General features: G+C 38.3%; 1 protein-coding gene across 1 annotated transcript in view; it reads right to left on the bottom strand.

Moving 5' to 3' along the window:
* Myh15 (myosin heavy chain 15) overlaps window positions 1-24822 on the bottom strand; it is a 123272-nt gene that overhangs the window by 47817 nt on the left and 50633 nt on the right. Inside the window, exons 20-28 of the mRNA XM_006989993.3 lie at window positions 23665-23788; window positions 21115-21251; window positions 15154-15409; window positions 13838-14080; window positions 12776-12952; window positions 10860-11005; window positions 9341-9431; window positions 6697-7086; window positions 725-851 (exon numbers count right to left, since the gene is read on the bottom strand). Coding sequence (XP_006990055.3) covers window positions 725-851; window positions 6697-7086; window positions 9341-9431; window positions 10860-11005; window positions 12776-12952; window positions 13838-14080; window positions 15154-15409; window positions 21115-21251; window positions 23665-23788 — 1691 coding nt within the window. The remainder of the gene's footprint in view (window positions 1-724; window positions 852-6696; window positions 7087-9340; window positions 9432-10859; window positions 11006-12775; window positions 12953-13837; window positions 14081-15153; window positions 15410-21114; window positions 21252-23664; window positions 23789-24822) is intronic.

Genomic DNA, 24822 nt, shown 5'->3' with positions numbered 1-24822 from the left:
CCCCAAGCCTCGGTGGGATGAATAAAGTGCTCCAGGCATTCAGAACAGCTAGTCTATGACTCAAGGTTAGGGATGTTCCTGGAGTTTAAAGTATCTCATAGAGGTCTGTGTTGCTAAAGCAGACTGAAAGAAGCAACAGGTAGAGAACACCAGAGATGACAGAAGAACAATCATAGTATTGCGTCAGTTGTGGATTTTTTTGAGTATAAATATCACATAGGCTCATGATTAAAAATGATTCAGTGAGGTAAAAGTCATACTAAGGATCATGTCTAAAGGCACCATGGACAGTCCAACTATCTTTTGATCTTGGGACTTACTCTGACAATTTCACATTGCTTTTCTGCTTGGCAGGGCCTCCCAAAGCAACAGAGTGCTGACCTTTCCCAACCAAGAAGCATGTTGGACATTCAGACATGTCCAACCTCCCTCAGGATAGCTATGAATATGGCTCAACACAAATGATAAACTTACTTAAACCGTTAAGTAAGATTTTGTGGGATAATAGATTTTGTATCTAGACTGCACAGTTCTTGAACATGACCTTGGAAAAGAAGTCACTATTGTGTCAACAGATTGGGCACATCTGCAAGGTGACCCCCAGGCATTATTCCCACCCCCTAGAAACTTTTTGTGCCCACTGGTCTCTGGGTACTTATCCTCTCAGCTGTGCCTCATGAGTCCCTTGGGTTACTCACAGGGGAGGCGGCACTTGTCTACTCACCGCTCTCACTCTGGAGTTTTGTCTTCTGTGTTGTGAGGTCATTTGCTAACTGAGTCACCTCATTCAGTTTTGTGTTGGCTTCATTCAGGCGCCTTTCAGACACACTGCAGAGTCTCTCAGCATTTGCCTGTGCATTGCAAAAGAAAGGTTAGTCTTAAGCCGGGCGGTGGTGGCGCACGCCTTTAATCCCAGCACTCGGAAGGCAGAGCCAGGCGGATCTCTGTGAGTTCGAGGCCAGCCTGGGCTACCAAGTGAGTCCCAGGAAAGGCGCAAAGCTACACAGAGAAACCCTGTCTCGAAAAAACCAAAAAAAAAAGAAAGAAAGAAAGGTTAGTCTTGGCAAAAAAAAAATCCACAATAAATTAGCTACATTGGGAGGGTGGTGATGCTTTGCTTTGGAACCTGTATGAGTTCTTCTGCTTCTGGGGTAAAGGCCACTGCCAGCACTAGGAAAATGTATCTTTTAAATTAAGTGAGCACAACAAATTCCAAGGTTAGTACCTTGAAAAGAAAAAGGCAAAGCTTTTCAGACTCAAATTCCATTCCCTGGCTTTTAGGAGCCTCTCTAGAATTCTACAGTCTTCTAGAGAAGGAAGTATGTCAAATAACAATATAGTGCCAGATATAATCATTTCATGTTACTATATTAAATATTTAGCTTTCCCTTCCACTGAAATATGTCTCTTGGGGGTAAATGGTCTACTTGATATCAGATACATGGTGCCTAGAATAAAGTGTAAATATAGTAGAAGGAAAAAGATGGCTAGGGAGGGGAAGGGTGTAGAAAGAAATCTAGAGGATGAGCAGGGTTAACAAGAGAAACTAGACGGATCTGAGCTTCACTATCTTAGCACGAAACCTGCCTAAGAAACTGCATCATCTGGTCAAGAGGGTTGAGGCTCAAGACAATCCTGCTAACATTTCAGTTTCAAACTTTAGCTTCTCTGAATTGGCTTTTCATGCTTGCTGAAAGAGATAGATTAGCCTTCCTACTTCTCCCTGATTTAAGCCACCAGTCTAATCACCAGGTTCTTGTCACACTCTGGAAACTCATGCAAGTAATTTGGCTCTCAAGGTCCTCAGAGAGGGATAAATGCAAGATTGGAGATGGTGACTGCCTAAGAATTAATTGTACTTTGCCTTCTCACTATTTATGTGAACAAAAATGATAAATTACATTGGTGTGCACTGTGGTTCTATAGACTCTAAATTGTGGTTTTTGTGAAACTCATCTATAAATAATTTTCGGGTGCCTTCTATCTTCCCTACTGATGACAGTAATAGTAAAAATAACTACAGCAGAAGTTAATTAATACTTTCCTAGGCTCTTTAGAATATGTGTTGAATTTCGATTTCTGAAGAAAAAAACATAAGTGCATTGTATCTCTAAAGAGAGGAGACTGTAGAAATTGAATAAGGAAATGAGAAATCATACACTCTGGGTTTTTAGGAAACACTGGGAGCTTGTGGAATGGTGAAAGATGGTGGCGAATCTGATCATTGCAATGCTAGCTTAATTGTTATAAAACGCTAGTGGTCACGATCAGGCAAATTTGGAGGCAGTGCAGGGTAAGACCAGTGGGAATCTTCGGGGCCATTTCTAGTTGGAGCGTGTGCTGTATTGGAGATTGTTGTATTGGAGCTCTCTTTAAACTTATGCAAGTAAGTATTCTAAACTTCGCACAATCAGTTACTAACTTGTGCCTTCTTACATCCCAAAATGAATACCTGACATACAATGGGCACTTAAGAAATGCCTACAACGTTCAAATTATTGTAGACTTTAGTAAGAGTTTGGCTGATGTAGAGACTGAAGTCATACTCAAACTTTCCTCATAAAATACAACCCAAGTATTTGTTTTATCACGTGGGTAGGATATCACCCTAAGATTAGCAAAGAAGAAGGAGAACCAGTTCCAGCGCATATCTGTTGGGAGGCTAATACCATGAAGTTCCAGCTTATGGATGCTCTACAGTGCACATAGGCTTTTTGGTAGTTGAGAAGCCAAACCTGGCAGAGAATCAATGACCAGGTTGTCATACGATACCACCAGGATAATGGTGGCCATAGTATTAATGTTAACTGCCAGGTGTGCTTAATTAATTAACAAACACTCTACACACAATGAAAGAAAGATGCAACCATGACCAGTGTAGCCATTTTCAGGTCACCCACAGTTGCAAACCGTATCTTCAATGTTGAATATGCTTGGTCACATATCCAAAAATGTTTTTGACAATTACAGTGGGCATGTTTGTTTCTTTCTTCACACTCTTCCTCAGAAGTCTAAGGTGACTTAGTTTTCTAAAACAAAACAGTATCCTAGAGACTGATCCTGATCACATCTAGAGAGACAGTAAATATCAGATTTGGGATTTGAACTGAAATTGCCTGTCCGCCAGTGTAGGAAAAAATATGAAATAAAACACAAAATATTAAATTCTTAGATATATATGACATGAAGAAGTGATCACGAAGGAGATGTTAAAGATTAAATGATAGATGCACTGGTTGACACACACTTGTCTGAGTCCTGGGTCTGTTAGAAGACTAGATAAATGTATTACTATAATACTATATAAACTACCTTTATTTTAAATTTCTGATGAAAAATGACTCCAACCCATGGGCTTTTTAGATAATGTCTCTGTTTACAAATGAAGAGCCAGGAAAAACTAGGTGCCAGGGACAGAAATGTCAAAGGAAGCACATGCTTCAGGAGGAGGTGGTGGGTTTGGATTTATATGTGCTGATTTGCAGGAAGTAAGATATGACTGAGCTTGCTTTTAAGAAGCTCCTAGAGGGTTGTAAAATGCACTTATGTTCATAGTTTGGGTATACTGTGTTACATATGCATATCTGTTTGAAAAGAGTGAAAGATGATGGGTACCTATAAGGCTTCTCACTGGTAAAATGCAAGAAAATGAGCCACAGATTGCCAGGATTTTAACAGACACCCATGTGACGAGGAGCTTGCTGAGCTGTACATACTTACAGGTTATCAACCTACCTGGGGAGACAGAAAAGCAATGTTTCCTTTAGGCATAGCTTCACATGGTGTGTATCTGCAAGAAGTGCTAACAACTGGCAGAGTATTTTTAATTAATAAAGCACTTTATAATCAGGATTTGTAATAGATCATATGGATATTTATCTACAAGTTGCCTATATAGGAATAGAGCTTGCAAAAGAATTGCAACTTCAAAAGAATTTCAATTTAAGTCTAAAGATGAATAACTAATTTTGATATGAGAGAAGAGGAAGTTAATGGAATGCACATACATCTTAATTCCCCTTCTTAAGAAGACTACATATGACGTATCCCAGAAAATGAAAAAAAAAAAAAAAAAACAATTATGAGAATTCCGATCACTTCTAAATTGCCCTGGGGCTCTCTATCAGAATACTTTTCACTTAAAAATGCTTCAACTTCCATCGAGCACTACAGTCTTACCAATATAACTTGGGAAATGATAAAGTAAATAACTCAGATAAAAGTTCAGCGTGATATTTATGCCTTTAAGAATGAGCACAACTTAATTTTTATTGTGTGTGTGTGTGTGTGTGTGTATGTGTGTATGTGTGTGTGTGTGTGTGTGTGTGTGTACAGGCACCCTGAGCACACATAGGCACACACAACTGCCACAGAGCTCATGTGGAAGTCAGAAGATGACTTTTTGGAGTCAGTTCTCTTCTTCCACTAAGTGGGCCCCAGAGATAGAACTTGGATTACCAGGGTTGGCAGCAAGCAACTTTACCTACTGAGCCATTTTTTCAGCCCACAGAATCAATTTATATTATCAAAATTATATGAAGCACAAAAGAATGTGATCATATACACACATGCCTATAATTAGGAGATGAGGCCAATTTCTGCTGTCTAAATGCGGCACTTAGGGCAAAAGGCAGATACTAATGCCAGCCACTACACAGATTGCACAAAGCACTGTAAGTATGAACGCAATACAATATAGTTTCTGCTGTAGAGAAGCTTTTCTCTAAAAAAAGTTAAAAGATGATGAAATGCAACAGTCCAAGAGATATCCCAAAAGTGCTACAAGAACTCTAGAACAGGTAAAATTTTAATACAGAAAAAACAACTTGAATATTCCAGAGAAGAGAATTAGCATAGAAAAAACTGATGTTTGCCAGGGTATAGTGGCACACAACTTTAATCCCAGTAGTTGGGAGGCTGAGGCAGGTGAATCTTTGTGAGTTCAAGGCCAGCCTGGTCTACATAGTGAATTAGTGAGTTTTGGGCTAGACAAAGTTACATAATGAGACCCTGTCTCAAATAAACAAACAAAAAATGAATGAACAAATGAAAAAGGACAGGAAAGGAAGGAAGGAAGGAAGGAAGGAAGGAAGGAAGGAAGGAAGGAAGGAAGGAAGGAAGGAAGGAAGGAAGGAAGGAGAGAAAGAGAAAAAGAAAGAAAGAGCTGATGGGGAAGTGGATATTTAGTGAAAGACAAACATTTTAACTTGAATGGAAATGAAATAAAGTAACAGAATCTAGAACTGGTAGCAACAGAGGCTGAACCTTACAATAGGTCCTAGGTTATCTTGAAAGCAGAAAGTTGAAATTCAAAACTCCATAAATTCATACTTTAGAAAAGTATTATATTGGTATTGGATTGGATGGGTTGGAATAATGAAAGGTTAGAAACAAAAACGATAATTTAGGAACCCAAAACAGTCCAGATGCAAAGTGATAATAGACCAACCAGAGAATGAGGGAGAAAGCAGGAAGACAGTGAGGAACTGACCTGCTGGGATAAGGAATTGGAAAGCAAAGAACAGACGAAGAAGCACATGTTTGAGGCTTAGAGCCTGGCTGGTTGGAAGAACAGGTGCCAGGGGCAGAAATGCACAAAAGGAATAGCCTGCTGCAGGTGAACGTGGTGGGTTTGCTTTCACATGTGCTGACTTGTGGACAGTGAGGCCACTACTGATCTCTTAGAGAACAAATTAAGGGAACACTTTCAGCAATGTCTGGGGAAGTAAAGACAGGTCGCAGGGATGAAAAGAAAGAGCAGAGATGAGCTACATAGAGACCTTGGGGGCGGGGGCTAACATAGATGCTTTGTTGCAGTTTGAGTTTTCAAAATAGTTATTTACTTTTTCAGCAGTTTCCAAAGATGAACAAAAAAATTATTCTTTTGTTTACATATTTGCCAATTTTCAGTAACCCTCTGTGCTCATGAATTTAAGCATATTTCACTGTTTAACCAATTGAATAGCTATTGTATCAACCACATATCTGCTGCTCCATCTAGCACAAGACCAGAATGTGAAAACCTCAAGTGCCAAGACGTTCAAAGAAGAGGCCAATGTTGCTTGGTGGACTTCAAGACTCACTGCCCAGGGATATTCTAAGTGTCTACTGCCTGCATGCCAACGCTTTTCTTTCCTGCCAACCCATATGTGGCTCAAACCAACAATATAACTAACAGACACTCTTTGATGATATCCATACACTGTTAACTACATAGGTCCATAACGTACAAGAAGTATGAAGATGTAGTTATATCCACCTTAAATTTAAAATGTGTTTTGAAGAGCGTCGGAGTTCAGACAGAACTACGGAGGGTCTGCTGTAGCTGCAAATTTCAATTCTCCACTATTGTGATGCCCAGGAGAATCACTGGGCAGGGCAACCACCATGACTTCAGACCTGTTGCAGTTTCAAAGCCCTTCTGAGATACAGAGTTTGTTCAGGCTACCCTGGGCAGCTTGATAAGAGCCTGTCTCAAAATTTAGAAAATACCAAGGTGTCTGGGGCTATAACTTAGCAATAGAGTACTTGCACTGCATGTGAAAGACAAGGTTCAACCCCTGTAATAAAGCACAGGAAAATCTTGCCCCTTCCATTAGCCAACATTTCTAGTTATCATTCAAAATTTTCTTTGCCTTCCCCTCCCCTCCTACTTCTGTGTTCAGATGCCTCTAAGAAAGGCTTGGAAATCTCTACCTTTGCTCTGGCCATCTGGTCGACACGGGTCAGGAGGTCATCCACTTGTAACTGCAGCTCACTCTTTTCTTGTTCTAGCACCTGCCTGACCTGCTGTAAATGTTCTACCTGACCTTCAAGCTCAGCCAGGTTCTCTGCATGCCTCTTTTTCAAAGAGACAGAGGTTGCCTCAAAGTGTCTCGTGGTCTCCTCCATGTCGTGGCGAAGCTTCTGAAATCTTGCTTCCTGTTGCTTGGTTACCTCCATCTGAGCCAAACTAGTACCCCCTGCCTCCTCCAGCCTCTCCTTCAAATCTTCTAAGTCTTGGGTGAGGTCAGCTTTCTCTCTTTCCACCTTGGCTCTAGTGGTCCTTTCATTTTCCAGTTCCTCTTTCAAATTTAGTATCTGAGCCTGAAAAAAATAAATAATTTTGACTTTTAATAATTACTTATGACATATTTCTATATGCAACAAGGTTGTTACATTTATTTTGTCTCAACTTAAAAAGCAAATGTGACTTTTTTTTTCTTTCCTATTTTATAACTAAAGGAAATTCAACACTGAGAAAATAAGCAATTTTTCTCCAAAGTCATACCAAGAAGCATAATTACAATTTTCAATTCTTCCAGGTCCCCAGCCCTGCATTATAGACAACATCATTAAATTATACAAGGAGGGAGATTCTTAATAAAGAGCACCCCCTTTTTAAAAAAGGACCTATTTCATATGCCAAGAACAATTTTCACAGGGAGCTTATAAAAATATGGCATAGTGAATTATATATGCAATATCTTTCTGAAATTTTTTAACCCTCTTAATAATTATAGACTTTGGGAAACTGACAATAGAATCAATACCCATTCAAGCAACTTGCCCTCAAGAAACAACATCTATCAACCCTACCCACATGGCAAGCCAAGTTGGTTAATTGGTTTCTTAGTCCTCAGATTCCAAGTAGTAGATTTGCAGTGGTGAATTAGAATTGGTGGAGGAATGGGAACTACTGAGGTGAACAGTCATCTGGGATGCCATTACAGGCAGGGGTATTAGCCAAAGTGTTGATAGAACACTTGGAGCTCCAGATGCTCCAGTGCAATGGTAAAAAGTGCTAGAAACCTTCAGAGTCACTGTATTCAGTGCAGCAAGAGTGGCAATATTCACTAACACCTTAAGTAAATAGGCACAGGTTAGGAGAGAAGGGAAGAAAAGCAAAGACTATTTACAAAATGTTTTCCTTTACGGTAAATAAATTGGCTTAGAGACAGCTATTTCTCTAGATCACGCCAGCTAAGCAGTCCACCAGTTTTGTATACAAGGTATCCCAGGGCAAGTGCTTCTAAAATGTAATTTCTACCCACAAGTAAATGTGGTCCCTGACAACTAGTTACTGAATCTGAAATATTTATCTCAAATAATACTGTGCTTTGCTCAAAATCCTCAGAAGTATGTCTTCATAAATAATTTTTAGAGAATCGTTAAGGCACACACAAAATTTTTTTTGGATAAGTTGGGAGTTTTATTTTCTTTTGGGTAAAGTCATCTATCATTTGAAGATGTACCTAGAAAGTATAATGCTTGGTGTTTAATGTTGTTTCTGAAAAGAAAGCCTGTTCACAAGAAATGGGACTGGTTTTCTTTCTTTTTTTTTTCTTTTTTAAGAAATTTTTTATTCATTTTATATACCAACCACAGATTTCCCCCTCTTCCCTCCTCGTGCCTCGCTCCACAGCCTTCCTCTCCCAACCCACCCCTTATTCCCTCCTCTGAAAAGGTAAGGCCTCCCATGGGGAGTCAGCAAAGCCTGGTACATTCGGTTGAGGCAGGTCCAAGCCCCTCCCCCTGCATCAAGGCTGTGTAAGGCATCCTACCATAGGTAGTGGGTGCCAAAAAGCCAGCTCATGAACTAGGGATGGATCCTGATCCTACTGCCAGGGGGTCCCTTAAGCAGATCAAGCTACACAACTCTCACTTATGCAGAGGGCCTGAGACTGGTTTTCTTATTGGGCTTAAAATATCCCAGAAGATAAGCACTAAAAGGAGGTATTATTAAGATGTTAATGTGACATAAAAAAAATCTATACAAATGTATATGCAACACCATGTATGCATATGTGTATAGCCATAACAGTACTTTTAATTGTCTTATAACATGGTGATATGGTGTAAAATAACCACTTAGTCTGAAATTTCCAAATTGCTATCCATTATCAAATAAAGAATGATTTGGGTTTATGAATAGCTATAGAATCTACTGAATTTTAAATTAATTGCTTTCTAACCATAAAAGTTAAACACTAAACTAATGACACAGCGGGTCATGTACTGTTCTTCCCACATAAACATATCGTTGAATTTAATCATTTGAGCTCAAAGCTGCCAAGATTAATGTGTTAAAAATTATGTGCTCAAGATTTAGCACAAGGACTAGTCCACAGCAAAAGTTCAAAGAACAAGCTACTTGTTATTATTCTCGTGAGAAAGAAATTTAAAATTAAGAGGTAATTATCCCTCCAGGGTCACACATTTGTGGGAGGCCATTTACCCTCTTAACTGCTGCTCTTTACTCCCTCTGTCTACAGCTGGCTAAGGGTACCAGTTCTGGGAGTGCCAACCATCATTCGTGGATCTAAACACTGGCACACAGAGTTGTCTGATAATTGGGTACCTGAAGCTCTTTCATCATCTTCTGAAGCTGAGATACCAGGTTCTTCTCACTTTCCAATTTTGAATTCATCTGACTCATTTCAAATTCTTTCCTGTTTAGGAAAATGTGACAAAGATAATCTGTCCAAATAATAACACATACTTAAATACTTTAAAATTATAGAATAGCATATGAATTCTTACTGTAATATAACCATTACATCTACATCTGATTTGAATATTATATAATCCCTGGTCTCTTTCTTCAAATCATGATCACATGTTTGGTGTGAGTCCTTCTAAACTCTTTTCTAAGTACTCATAAGTGTGTGTGTGTGTGTGTGTGTGTGTGTGTGTGTGTGTGTGCAAAATAGAAGGGATATTTTAATTTTCTTTACTGTAGAATCTATCCTATTACAGGAATTTGTATGTATACATATATAACTTTACTTGACCCATATAATAATATAAGGGACATGCTTATACATGGTCTCACACAGAGCTTACTTTACAATCAGCCTGTAACATGTATTCAATCGAACTCTGGCCTACAGCCTGCAAAAGCATGGAGTATTATCTTCACTCTGCCAAACTGACATAGTTTTCAACACTGACTGTGAAGGGAACCCTGTCGGCATTTTCTAACATATTGTTCCCTTGCATTCTTAAGATGACCACAGACACATGTCAAGTGTAATAAGTTAGGAATATACAATCAACCATCACCAAGAACACGCTCAAGGCCAACTCATGCATGCAAGCAAAGCCACTTGACTACTTTATGAACTGTGGACCCCAACTTTGATATGTTCTCAGTTTTGACCTTGTATTTGGATCTTATTTTTGCTCCACTTATTTGGTAGAATCTAAATCTTTAAGTGTTATTTTTTTAAAAAAAATCTAATAAACAGAAGACAAAAGATACAAACCATTAAAACATATGTCACCAACCAGCAGAACTAGACAGAAAACCATCTTCCAGTCAGTTCCATAGGGTATAAAAAATCCAAGGGAACCGATGGAAATTTTCCATAATTTTTATCATGTCATATAAGTATGACTTTATTTTAGGAATCAATGTTTTCATAGTCTACATAAATACTACTGCAACTGTATCTGACAAGGAAAACAATATTACTTAGTGATCATCGAGTTCTCCAGGCTTCATATCACAGTCAGGTTTTCATTGTGTTTGTATTGCCGTTGGTCTCATCACAAGTCAAAGAAGTAGGCTACTTTTTGTAGACTCACATTTGCACAATTCACCTCTCCTCTATGTTACTACTTCCAAAATTTTCACTTTCTAGGTGGATGCTTTCTGCTATATTCTCTAGATTGTATCTTTATTTTTCCAGTTGTGTGTTAGAGCCCATTGTATTGAAAATATCCCTTTCCTAAACTTCTAGTCACCTAAACTTCTAGTATTAGGTCTTAAAATATCTGTCTCTGGTCTAGAAACCTGATGCTAAATGAAACAAGAACACTGATCTTCCCAGTGTTAAGATTTTCCCAGAATCCCTTGGCATTGGGAAGGTGCTTACTTCCTCAGCTGTTCTGCCAGCTGCCACTTGCTGCTCTCCAGGTTCTCGGCATCCTCCTGGTTCTTCTTTAACTCACCCTCCAGCTTGAGCTTCTCCCTCTCACACTTCATTCTGGCTTTTCTCTCCCGTTCAAGGGCACCTTCCAACTGAAAAAAAAAAGGAAGCCTGCTTATCCAAATAAAAGTCAGAGTTTGTATTTTATTGAAGTTGCTTACATTAACCACTTTCAAGAAAAAGAAAAGTCTGGGAACAAATTCTGTAAATGGTGCATAGAAGCATTTTAGGGCCCACAGCAGGGCTGAGCAGGTAAAGGTCAGGTAAAGACTTGCTAACAAGTTTGCAGACCTGAGTTTGATCTCCAGGATCCATGTGCTGGAAAGAAAGAATCAACTTCCATTAAGTTACAATCTGAACTCTACATGTGCACCATAAATGAAATGTACACCACCACCACACATAAACCAAATAAATCAAACAGTAAACATTATTTTTAAAATTTGAAGAGTTAAATAAAAATTATATGCATCAGTGTGTTACCAAAACAAATCTAGAAATCAATGATGGGTGAAAGTTTTACAGACTATAAATGATAAGATCTGTCTTAGAGTGGCAACCAATAGCAAGTGGCCAATTGTCCATTTCATTACTTCCTGGAAAAAGTAGCTCACTTCTTCACCTGACAGCTCATTTCCTGGGTGGATAAGTCCCATTTACTCATGGGTGTTTCTTTAAAACACAAGTGTTCTGCTTTCTAGAACTACAGTATGTAATCAGTCTGTGTAATCATCCATGAATATCCACAGCCTACCTGGGACTCACATGGCATGATGTTTTGCCCCTGCCCACTGCCCTTTAAACTCTCCACCTTCCTCTAGTCCATAACACTTGTTATATCCTGATATTGTACAAAACTACTCAGAGCATTCCAGCTGTCTCTGAGTTCATGTTGATAACAGTGATAAAGAAGTTGGTTTAGTAGGAAGCTGGGAAACAATTAAAATACTACCCTCTGTTTATTGGTAGCCTCGCTTTTTAACAATCTCCCATAACTAGTAAAATATATGAAATTCAAGTTGTTTAAAGGGATATTTCTCAAAGGTATGTATAAAAATTAGAATTAGATGAACTAATTCTGTAACATCTATAACAGATGTTATAAAAATAGAGGCACATGTCCCCTAGAACATGATGAAATTCCAAAGCAATAGCATTAGTAGGTAGGTCCCTTTGGGGTACATAGGTCAAGAGGACAGAGCTCTAATAGAAAAAAAAATCCAAGTATATAGGTCCTCTTAGCTGCCACTGTGTAAGGACAAGGCAATAAGACGTCACTTCTGAACAACAGTTGTGTCTTTACCAGACGGTGTGTCTGCCTGTTTTGAGTGAGGAGTTTCTAGTCTCCAGAACTGTGGGAAGTTCATCTCTGTTGTTGAGAAGCCTGAATTCCATGCAAGTTTGCTAGAGCAACCGAAATGGGTGAAGTCACCAAGGAATGTGCACATGCAAACACCTGTAATGTCTTACATTGAGGTTATATGAGATGGGCAAACCATAGAAATAGAAAAGGGAACTAAGTAACACAGAGAGGAAAATAGTAGGAGAAAAAGTAGATGAACACAAAAACGTAAGGAAGAACCACTCAGTCAAAGATGTTACTTTTTATTATTCACCTCAGTGTTGTCTCCCATTTTCCAGAGTTGTGCAAAAGCTACATTTAAGTATTCTTATACTTATTCTTACACTCACACTGTCATGGTCTTTATGAATGTTAAGAATAAAAGACTTCTACCACCAGTGGTGAGTTCGCTATGCTACTGAGTTTTCATGGAACTGTTAGGGTAAATTAACTAAGCAAAGCTTAGAGATAGACTGTCAATGAAGTCAGACCGCCAATCAGTCAGCCCGCTGCTGCTCACCGCTTCAACTTGCTGACCCAGCTTCAGGCTTGCTTTGCTCAGGTTACCGAGTTTCTCCTCCTCTATGTGCAGATGCTCCTGGGTCTGCTGCTGGAACTCCTGTGCAGCTTTCACTGCTCTGGTAAGTTTGTTGACCTCCTCATTGAGAGAGTGCACTTCCTCAGTCAGGATCCTGACCTGTGGGCAGACACCATTAGAGCCAGCACTAAAAAGTTGGGTATAACACCAAGAACATTTCCCTTTCATAGTTCAAAATACTCATGAGGCATCTCATGTCATCAAGAGCCATTGACATCTAAATTCAATTTTTCCCACAAAAAGGGGGTCCTTAATCTACCATGGTCACTAAACCCCAATGTGCAAACTGTTTTCAGAGCTCATTACTGTATAACAACAATATCATCAGTGGTAATTTTAACTTCTGTTGAGGATCTGGGTAACGTGTGCTATCACATGATGCCTCAGTGTCCCCGAAATGCAGCAGTTCAAGAAGGGTTCCAGCAGACAGCACATGTGAAGGTGGAGTTGGCCATCTGTCCTCCTGGGAAGCAACACAGAACCTATTGTAGAATCATCTGCCAAGTACAGTTATATCTTGGAGATTAGCTGCTTGTCAAAGGCTTCATTCAGACTCCTCACTAGTCAATCCCCATACAGAAGCACAAATTAAAGCAAAAAGCCCAGGTCTTTACCTGGAATTAAGGAGATGGCTTCAAGGTCAGATTCAAAATCACTGCTAAAGCTGGGGCTTTAGCCATATCCCAAATTACCTTTTGGCAAAGGGCATCATGTTCATTCTCGTTCCCAAAGGGATGCTTGGAGGCCCAATGAAACCATTTTGCTCTATTAGATTTCAGGAATAGTTTATTTGTTACATTAAAGGGGTCCCATACTTTCAAACTAGAAATCCGTGGAGGAAAAATATAGTTCATCAGACCCTTCACTTTTTGCTGATTCTGGCTCCCATCACTAAATTTGCAGGCCACTGTGTTAATTAACAAAGCAGAGCACTTCTGTTATTCACCCAAGAATTCAGTTTTCCCAACACCACAGAATAAGTACCTTGTGCTCTGCTGCACACTTTTCCTTCTCTGACTTTGCCAAGATTGTTTCCAGGTCATAGATTTCCTTCTTCAACTCAGAACATTCATCTTCCATTTTCCGTCCCCTGGCAGTCAGCTCAGAATTTATCTCCTCTTCTTCCTCCATCCTCCCAGACAGCTCCTTGACTCTGTCCTCCAGCTGCATCTTGGATTTAATCAGCAACTCACACTGTTCCTTGGCATTTTCCAGGGTCTCTTGTTCCTGCCGTAAGAACGAGGAGAAGATTGTTGCCAACAATTGGAAGTAATTTATCAGCTGGGTGATGAGCCTGCTTAACACATAGTAAGGAGATAATTACCTGCCCTCTGCCCAGAAGTTTTACCTGCCTTTCATAGGTAGCTAAAATACCATTTCCAGGTTCCTAACCCTGCTGTTGGGAAGTAAAGATGTTGCTTGTGTTTGGAAGAGCCTTCTGTATTTTAAGCCCATTTAGTAGATTAAGTGACCTCTTCTAAGGCACTTAATAGAAATCCAGGGGCCTAAGAGAATGAGCACACTTCCAAAAGTGAGAAAATGTGCCACATATAAATCAAAGCACCTAGAAGAACTGATGTGGGCACAGAGACTGACAGCTGCTTGCTGTGGATATCGCTATATGTAAATAAACCTGATTGGCCGATAGCCAGATAGGAAGTATAGGCGGGACTAACAGAGAGGAGAATTGAGGAAGGAGGAAGGAGAGGGGACTGCCTGGAGCCGCCGCCAGGACAAGCAAGGTTGCCTCTTCCTTGTACTTGTCTTTCATGTATATGTGTGTGGTAGGTACCTGTGTATGCATGCACACGTATACACATGTGTGTGGAGGTCAGAAGTTGATATCACATGTCTTCCTGAATGGATCTCCATTTTATCAATGAAGGCAGGGTCTCTAAATTGAACCCAGAGATTATTGATCAGCTAAACTATCTAGCCAGTGTGTGCCAGGGATTTCCCATCTTAGTGCTCTGAATGCTGGGGTTGCTCCACTTGCCAGGCTTTTTCGTAGGTTGTGGGTATGTAAACCTCTATCCTCATAGTTTCTGAGGCAAGTCCTTTATCTACTGAGCATCTCCCCAGCTAAGATTTATGGCTTTTTCTAAGACAGCTGGCCAATGAAATTACTTCATTCTAATGCAAGGTTTCTTTTTATGTGTTTCCACATGCTCGGTTTAATAAAAATGTACAGTATTTAGAAAGCTAGTGCATGTTTATTTTTTCTCAAGTCAGCAACGGTTCTGAAACTAGTTAGTCAAATTTAAAGCAAGCCATAAAGAACAGGTGCTGGGAGCACTCACAGCCTGCAGCTTTAGAAGTAGATCATTCTTTTCTTGGACAAGGGAGCCTTGCTTTGTTTTCAGTTCCTCCCTCTGGGATTCTGAATTCGCCAAAGCCTTCCGAAGTTGTGCACACTCTTCCTTCAGTCCCGCTACCTCCTCTCCAACACCCACAGACTTAGCAAGAGGCTTGGTCTTGAAGAAGAGCCCCATCCAGGGCCAGCTCTTCACAGCCATAAAAGCTCTTATGTTCTCTTGGATCAAAACAAGGGCATCCCTAAAGTAGGAGTGAAAAAAGAGAAAGATGTTAAGATATACTATTTAAAAAAAGAAGAATGGCAATACAATTATAAATAAAATAAAACCATCACAAATGACCCCAAAGAAAAATAAAGGGTAATAACAGACTGCTACAAGTATTTATAAAGCAAAAAATATGATAGGCTAGAAGAACTGTATTTGTGTCTGGACATATAATCAACAAAGTTAGGTCATTGGAGTATACTACTAACTAGGGATGCTGTAACTCCTGCACCTCCCTCTCTCTTTCCATCTGTGAGCATCACCTTTTACAATAAACTACTTATCATGATTTATGACCTAGCTTCACGATCTGAGACAACAAAGCTTATTATAGACTGAAGCATCTGGAACTGTGTGCTAAAATAAATCTTTCCTTTCTCTAAGTTAATTAGCTCAAATATTTTGACATATGTCACACATACAGAAAATCTGTGACATAACCAGAAATGCAATATGAAGGGACTCTATTAAATTCCTAAAGAGAAATTAAAAATAATTATTCCAGGGGAAGTCAGTGAGATACAGGAGAATTTAGTAAAATTAACAAAATAATTCATGATCTGAATGACAATTTCCATAGAGAGAAAGAAGTCACTAAAAAGAAGTCTTGGAACTAGAGAAAATTTTCAGTAAAACAAAACTTATAACTGATTAGCTTCAGCCACACACTAAACCAAAGAAAAGGAAAGCCTTGTAAATTGAAAGAGGACTTTTGAAGTAAGACCCTCATATATCTCTTTAAAACAATGAGAAAGAATAAAGAAAGCTCAAGAAATCTATGACATGCCACTAAGTGAAGAACACTCAGATCCAGGAAGCTTGAAGGACCAAGAAACCTCAACTAGAGAAGGTCCCCTCATCACTGCTCTAGTAGCACCAGGGGTGGAGAGAACCATCAGATCCATGCAGACTGGAAAAACATGATTTGCAACCAGAAGGTTGTAAACTTCTGCAACCAGATGTTTGCAAACTTTCTTAAAACTCAAGTGTGCAAAGGTTCCTAGAAACAAAGAGTTTCTGCCCTGTATTATTACGGTTTGCAGGGCAAATGTGGATTTTTTTTTATCAAGTCTCAAAGGCTTTGCCATCACAATAGGGACAAAGGGCAATAATCACATCTTAGCCCTAACACTGACATTGTCTCTAACAATGCACCCAATAGAATGAGCAGAAGTATTGAAATCTTTAATTCTACTTCCACTACAAATGAATGCTGCCTCTGACAAAGTGGTTTATCTTCAAAATGTGGACACCATGGGCTGAAAAGTGTTCTAAGAATACAGACCTTAATTAAGACTAAATTGGAGGTTACTCCACCTTATATATAAAAATGAGAGTTTAAATAAACACAATCAGCACAGTTACATAGTTATGTTAATGAAACACAGAAAAGAAAAATTAAGAAAACAATCCCACTTATAATTACATAATAAAATAAACTACCTCACAATAATAAGACTTGGAGGTAAAAATATCTGTATACAGAAAATTAAAATATTAATGAAAGGAACTGAAGAAGATCCAAATATGGAGAAAAACCCCATGCTTATAAACTGAAAAAACTATTTTAACATCATTTTTGTTTGGGGATTTACAGTCCATAAGAATGGAAGGCATGGAAGCAGAAGTGTCAGGTGGGTGGGTGGTCACGTTGTCTTTGCTGGCAGGAAGCAGAGAGTCTAGGGTTTCGGCACCTATGGTGCAGCTGCCCAGATTCATGCCAATCTTCCCTCCCCGGTTAAACCTCTCTAGAAACAAGCCTGAATAGACCCTTCCCTTCATTAATTTCTTTTTCCTCAGGTATTTAATCACAGCAATGAGGAAAGTAACAAATATGCCCACTTCTGAATACACACACACACACACACACACACACACACACATACTGTAATCCAGACAGTTTCAAACTCCTGATCCTCCTGCCTCCATCTCCCAAGTACTGGATTACAGGCATGCAACACCATGCTTAGTTAAATATAGTTGATCTTAAATGCTCTCAACACACCCAAAATATATCTATATGAGGTGATACAGTAATTAGTCTGATTGCAGCAATCATTACACAAAGTGCATAGATATGAAAACATCAGATTGTATACCATAAACATATATTTTTGTCAATTAAACTTCACAAACACTGGGAAAAGGGAAAGATAAGCCAAAAACAAATTGGAAGAACAAAAACAGGATAACAAATGAATGAAGTTGAGGGGAAAAAGGAAATGGAATAAAAGTTATCCAGTTGATATATTAAATAAATAGATATACATGTAACATAAAGGGAAGGAGAGAAGACAAAATAAACAATACTGGGAATAACAGCCTAGGAATTAATAAAGATTATTTACTGTGAGTAAAATTGTACACATAGTAAATACTTAACATTTATAATTGAATAGTACATAATATAAACAGTTTTTAATAGTGCATAAATTTTATTTAGTAAATAATTCATAAAATGACTCAAGAAGAAAAAAATGAAATATGTCTAGACACTTTAAAAATTATGAAATCATCAGAAAATACCAAATTTGGATTATTTTATAGGCAAATGCACAAAAGAGTCATAGTTAAATAGTGTTTCATGTATGGAAAGAGAAAACATTCTCTAATTCTTTTACAAGGTTAGAATAATATTTGTCTAAAACTAGATAGCAGACTAGAAATTAAAGAAAATTATAGGCCAGTCAATTGATTTTTAAAAATCTCATTGTAACATTATTACAAAATGCATCAGTGCCAATCAAATTAGTTTACATGTTTTAAGATCTATCAAAATTTAACACATTTACAAGTTAATTTATAAAGACCATATATTAACAGATAGATAGAAAATTAATGAGTTCGTGATTTAAAAAAAAAGAAAGCTTTTCAAAAGAAAATGGTAGAAATGGGAATACTCTTTAAACAATACATCAAAAAATTTAAGCTACAGAAAATATCATCTTTTAAATGGAAATGATAGCTTTTGCCAATGTCAGAAATATATCAAAGTCTAAAGTACCACATATTCATGAAAGTATTCAGCAAGAGGAATCTCATGGACCACTGCTGAGTAGTAAAATCAGAAAACAAAATCCTGCAAAGGTAAAATTGTGAGAACAGCCATCTGTGCCTGCACTTTGTCACTAACTTATCAGAGAATGGAACTTTTAAAGTTATGTCATCTTCCAGAAACCCTTCCATATAAGAATGGGGGAAATATTATTAAAATGTCACTAGAAAACCATAACATATTTGAACGGCACATGGTATTTTAAATAGCACAGATTTAATTTATGGGGGAAAGGAATACATGTGGTATATTCAAGCAAATGGGCTACTGTACAGCAATTAAACTCAATGGCCTCGCCCTACACTCATCGACACTGATATACTTTTAAGAAGACTTCCAAGCATTGATGGAAAACTTCATAAAGAATATTATTCACATGAAGTAAGCATGAAAAGCCATGCAAATGTTTAAGGCCATCTGTGTATCACCTAAGGCTATGCAGAGAAACCCTGTCTTGAAAAACCAAAAAGAAAAGAAAAATCTTTATTAACACAGGCATAGTGGTGCACGGCTTTAATCCCAGCATTTGTGACGCAGAAGCGGGTGGATCTCTGAGTTTGAGGCCAGCCTGGACCACAGAGGAAGTTCTAGGATGGACAGCCTAGGACTACATAGAAAAACCTTGTCTCGAAAACAAAGAAACAGAAAAGACTATCTATATTATCTAGTAAAGAATGAGAACATATTTTTATATTAACTATACATTTATACATGTGACAAAAAATAATTAACACTAATTTAGGATCTGGGGAAAATAGATTTGAATCAAGGAGGAAAATAAACAAGGACTTCAGTGGCATCAGTTGATAATTTTTAAATTGTCGGCAATTGCATAAAAAAATTTAAGAATTAATATTTCTTGATGATGATACCATGAGAATGCACTATATTATTATCTACACTTTTTGAAGTTTATATATTCCACAATAATTTTGATAAATGACTTAGAAACAATAAATTTTAATGGCCTCATTTGAGAAATAAAAGAAGTAAATATGAAAAAATTTAAAACTTTACACAAGTATATACAACTGGAACCAGGTAGGGTAGCACACATCTGCAATCCCAGCCTTCTCAAGAGGCAGAGATAGATCACTGGGAGTTCAAGGCCAGCCTGGGCTACACAATTAAATCTAGGCTAGCCTGGGCTACATAGCACCCTCTCTCAAACAACAATAGCAAAAAACAAATAAACAAAAACCCAAAAGACATGTTACTTGCTACCTAAGCTCCCACACTACACTGATTGCTATGAGAGAGTCACTAAAGATCTCCAGGAGTTGTCTCATCAATAATTTTCATAGTCTTGATCATCTTTGGACAAACAGAATTAATGTCAATCAAGAAACATATCAAACCTTGTGGGCTTCCCACTAGAAGTTAAACTATGCTAAGGAAAAAGTGTTGCCAATACAAAGTTTCTTGTTCCTGGTCTGTTTGTTTCAAGATTTTCATTAGCTTGCTTTCCATGGTTTTTCTAAAAGTTTAAAAAAGAAACCCAATACCAAATTGTCCAAATACAATTATAAATGTTTCCATTGAACTTACCTGAAATGAAATGAGAGGTACAATTATAAGCCATCAAGACCCACAGTTGTTGAGCCAGTAGAAATAACAGTGGTATACACACACACACACACACACACACACACACACACACACACACACACACACACACACACACTATGACTATCCCTCTTCAGAGTTAGCTTTGGGATATGTGTGCCAATCTTTTTAAAACATGTTTTTAATTAAAATATAATTACTTTTTTTTTTTTGGTTTTTCAAAACGGGGTTTCTCTGTGTAGCTTTGCAGCTTGTCCTGGAACTCACTCTATAGCCCAGGCTGGCCTTGAATTCACAGAGATCCACCTGCCCCTGGCTCCCAAGTGCTGGGATTAAAGGCATGCGCCACCACATAATGACATCACTTCTCACCTTTACTTTCCTCCCTCCGACTCTTCTCATATCCCCCCTCACCCTCTCTCAGGTTGGGTGCCCCATTTTCGTTGTTTTTTCATGTATATGCACAAATACATAAATGAAGGCTGCTGAGTCCATTTGTGTACATATGATTTCAGAGCTGACCACTTTGTACTGCATACCCAGTTAGGGGGCCTATCCCTGGGAGAGGCTCTCTCTCTCTCTCTCTCTCTCTCTCTCTCTCTCTCTCTCTCTCTCTCTCTCTCTCTCTCTCTCTCTTCACTCATTTGTTGTCTGTAGCTCGTTATCTAGGGTGGGACCTCAGGAGATTTCCCCTTTCCATGTCAACATGTCTCTCGATATTATCATTGTTCAAGTCTTACTTAGGTGTGTGCCAGTCTTTTCAGGTGTGCTACTGCCAAAACTGTGAAACACATCACCTTCCAATGTCTGTAATTCTAAACTATAAACCATCCCTCCCAAAGGGAAGATGAGAAGAAATAAATAATATCTGGATTATGATGCTTCACTTGGGAAGACAGCAAGGTCTTCTATGCTTCCTTTTTTGTATACAGATATTAAAACATTTTCAAGACTCTGACTAAGCAGACTAGTCTTTGTACTACAGTCTATTTATTGCAGGACATTGGTTGAGGTATGAATTGCTCTATCTATGGGAGAGTGTCATAGAGAGTTAATACCTTTCTTCTAGAATCTTCTGGAATGTGATACGCATCAGCTTTCCCCGTGCTCTGGCTTGGAACAAGGTGAAGACTTTAGATATTTTCTCATCTCTCCTTTCTTCCAACTGGTCCAGAATGCTAGGTTTTAAAAACACCTAAAGGAAGTAAGCCAGGTACAGTTTCACTCATCAGATGAATTCAGCAGTCTTTTGAATGATGCCAAGAACAACAGAAACAGTCTACGGGACAACTTTATCAATCCTATATCTTTGTATATGTTTTGTTCATTGCATAAAATTTACATTCTAGGGAATCTAAATTTCTAACTGTAATGGTTATAAAGGACATTTTATATTGGACATATTGACAGTCTGATCATTTACTCTGTACTTGATTGATTAATAATAACATTTAAAGAACATGATCCAGGTTTTAAAATTAGCTCAGGTAAACAGCACTCCAAAGGACTTGGCAAGATTCACAACTACCTCTGCAAAGGACAAGGCAAGAAACATTTATTTCTGGGTATGGTGGGTCATAAACAGTTGTGTTGAATATTTGTTTGCTTTTCTAAATAATTTTTAAATATAAAATGATTTTTGCTAGCCGGAAATGATTTTATTTTTATTTTCAATGTTTTTAATAGAAATAAAATTAAATCACTTCTCCTCTCCCTTTCAACTATCCTCCTTTGTTTGAATCCTTCCCATGTTTCCCCTCCAAGTTGATAGCATATTTTTCTTTTGTTATTCTCCCCCTTCTCCCTCTCTTCTCTCTCTGTATGTGTGTGCACATTTGCATATGCACGCACATACAAATATATATTAATACAACATACTGAGTTCATTTTTCCTGTTTGTGTATATATTGTTTCAAAGCAGATGACATTGGACTCTACATTGGACAACCAATAAGGGGGCTCATCTCTAAGAGAGGATAATTTTCCTTCTGGCAGTCATGAATTGCCTGTGGTTCTTTGGGTAGAAGTGGAATCCCATGAAATTATCCCTTTCATGTTAACATGTCCATTGATATTGACATTGCCAGGAAATGGAACCCTAACTTCATTCAACAGATGAGGAAATAGTGAAAGTATGGTACCTATACACAGTGGAATGTGATTGAAAGTCATGACATTTGTAGATAAATGGTTGGACCTAGTAAAGATTTTATTGAGTGAGGTAACCCAGACCTAGAAAAACAAAAGCTGCATGTTCTCTCTCATCTGCACTTCCTAGCTCCCTATTCTCAGATGTGAATTTACAACATGGAATAATCACAGAAACCTGGAAAGCATAAAGGGACCCTTGGAATAGGTGGAAAAGGAATAGTAAGATGCTGGCAGTGATTTTTAAATAGCCCATGGGTTGTTGCATCTTAGTTTACTGACCAATGCTCTAGAAGATGCTTTTGCTCTACATATGAGAGACTTGGCATTTCCCAAGATTAATCAGTAAGAACCAAAGTGAGGTGATTAGCTACCTAAGACACAAATTTCATGGAGGCACACATGTGGCTCTTCTTAAAGGCATCTTGAACAATTCCACTCAAAATATGCCCAGTCTTGTCAGTGAGTCCCACTCAGTTTCATCCTCCCATCCATGAGTGAAAGCCTCATTAATATATGTGACTTGGGATTCTTACAAGCTCATGTGAGCTTGAGCCCCAATGAGTGGCATATGGCAAAAATAATGAGATATAAGGAAAAAAACCACAAATGATAAACACTTATTTCTAGGTATTCAAAATATAAGAATCAAATAACATTCATAAAACTGTACTATGGGGTTGCTATAATCCTAGAAACTCAAAAGGCTAAGGCAGAAGAAAGATGAGGCAAGCTCAAGAAGGATGGATAGACAGGAAGCAGGCAGACAGAAAGATCTTTACCCTGTATCCTCACACTCTTCTTCAAAAATTTGGTTTTCCGTGGATGTCATTAAGGACAGCATGGTATTGACTACCAGGTAAGAGCAAGCCAGGTAACCAGAAATTTCCAAAAGTATGTGGGTTTTTTGGATAAAGTAGAATTTAAATAGTCATATTTAAGAAAGCTGGTTTTGGCTTATAATTGAATTTTTAAATTACTCAATGATTCAAGCAATAATTATTTTCCAATTCAGCACACTACATAAAACATTTCATGTGCGCAAGTAGTCATCTCTGTGAACCTGGTTCACATTCTCTTACTCTGTTGTCTATCACAGAAAGGTCAATTCAGTGTTTTATAGAGTGGCACGAATTTGACTAGAGAATTAGTTATAAAAATTTATATGCAAGATGGAGTGCAGTTCAGCAAGGGAGTGCCTGTGTAGAATGTATAAGGCCCTACATTTAACCCTCAATATTGAAATAATGTGAATAAAATTTAGACTTGTTTAAGTAACAATGGATTTTCTTTCTCAAGCAGAATTGAAGTTTCCACTATGAACTGGTCTCTATTTGTATTATTTCTGGTCACAAGAGCTGAAGAACTTATTTAATAATTAAGCATTTACCAATATTTTGAAATGTACACCTTTCCCTCTTCTTCCCTCCCAAATGCATTCTTTGACATTTCTGGGTTACCTTGGTGACTCCACACAGGTACTGGGAATGGTCTATCTCCAAGAAACCAAGTACTTCTTCAGTCGCTTTTCTGCTGCTCACAAAGTCACTCTTTGAAAAGGTCCTTGGGTTTAGAATGCAGTACCTATTTTGAAATGGGACCAGGGGATCATATGACTCAAAGAGAACTCTGAAACAAGTGGGGGAATATGGTGATATTTTATTTGTGCTGAAATGTGATTTTATTTGTACGTTAATAAATAAAGTTGCCTGGGGATCAGAGCTAAAAGCAAGCCATTTAGCAGAAGTCCAGCAGTGGTGGCACACGCCCTTAATCAGATCACATGGCAGGCAGAGTCTCTGTATGGTCAAGGAGACAGCCAAGCAGTGACCCAAACCTTTAATCCCAGTACAAACCATAGAGACCTGGAGGTCTGTATAGAAAGGCAGTGATGAGGAAATCACGTGGTTGGGTTTAGAGCCAATGAGAAGGTAGAACAGAAAGTAAATAAAAAGACAGGTCACACAGGAGAAGCTCTCTCTCTCTCTCTCTCTCTCTCTCTCTCTCTCTCTCTCTCTCTCTCTCTCTCTCTCTCTCGAAGGATGGTAGCGAGTGGTAAGCTAAAGGGAATCGTGCCTCTTGCTCTGATCTCTTAGGCTTTAACTCTGTATTTATCTCTGTGTTTCTTATTTACTAAGACTGTTTAGAATTTCATCTACAGGGGAAAGCTAGTGCAGACACCTATCTTTCTTTCCAATCTGTCAAATCTAACACAACTCCTGGCCACAATAGTGAAGATGCTATCAGCTATCCGTCCAATGGGTCAGTTTATGTTCTCTCCAGTGTTGTGGTTATTAACTTAATTTTACTGAGGAAGTGGGGACTGAGAAAAAAAAAGAAAAGGGGAAAAGTGTAAGTATCTCTATTATGTGGACAGGAAAACAAAGGTTGAATTGACTTTTGCCAAAGCTTTTCACTCTGATGGTGAATTGTAGACACGTGCCTTTCAGTTCCTAGACAGGTGTTCTTGCTCTACCACATTTTGCTCAAATTGTCTTGATAAACTAGAATTTTCATTTTCAAAAGGACATGGAAATCCAAGATGCCTCTCCTGCCTCCTATCACCTACACACTATTGCATCCTTCTTTTCATGGCTGCTAAAAAATGCAACAGCTTG

The sequence above is a fragment of the Peromyscus maniculatus genome, chromosome 12, assembly GCF_049852395.1.
Source record: "Peromyscus maniculatus bairdii isolate BWxNUB_F1_BW_parent chromosome 12, HU_Pman_BW_mat_3.1, whole genome shotgun sequence".
NCBI lineage: Eukaryota > Metazoa > Chordata > Mammalia > Rodentia > Cricetidae > Peromyscus > Peromyscus maniculatus.
Note: the sequence above shows the minus strand (reverse complement) of the source record. Positions and strands in the feature narration are given on the sequence as shown.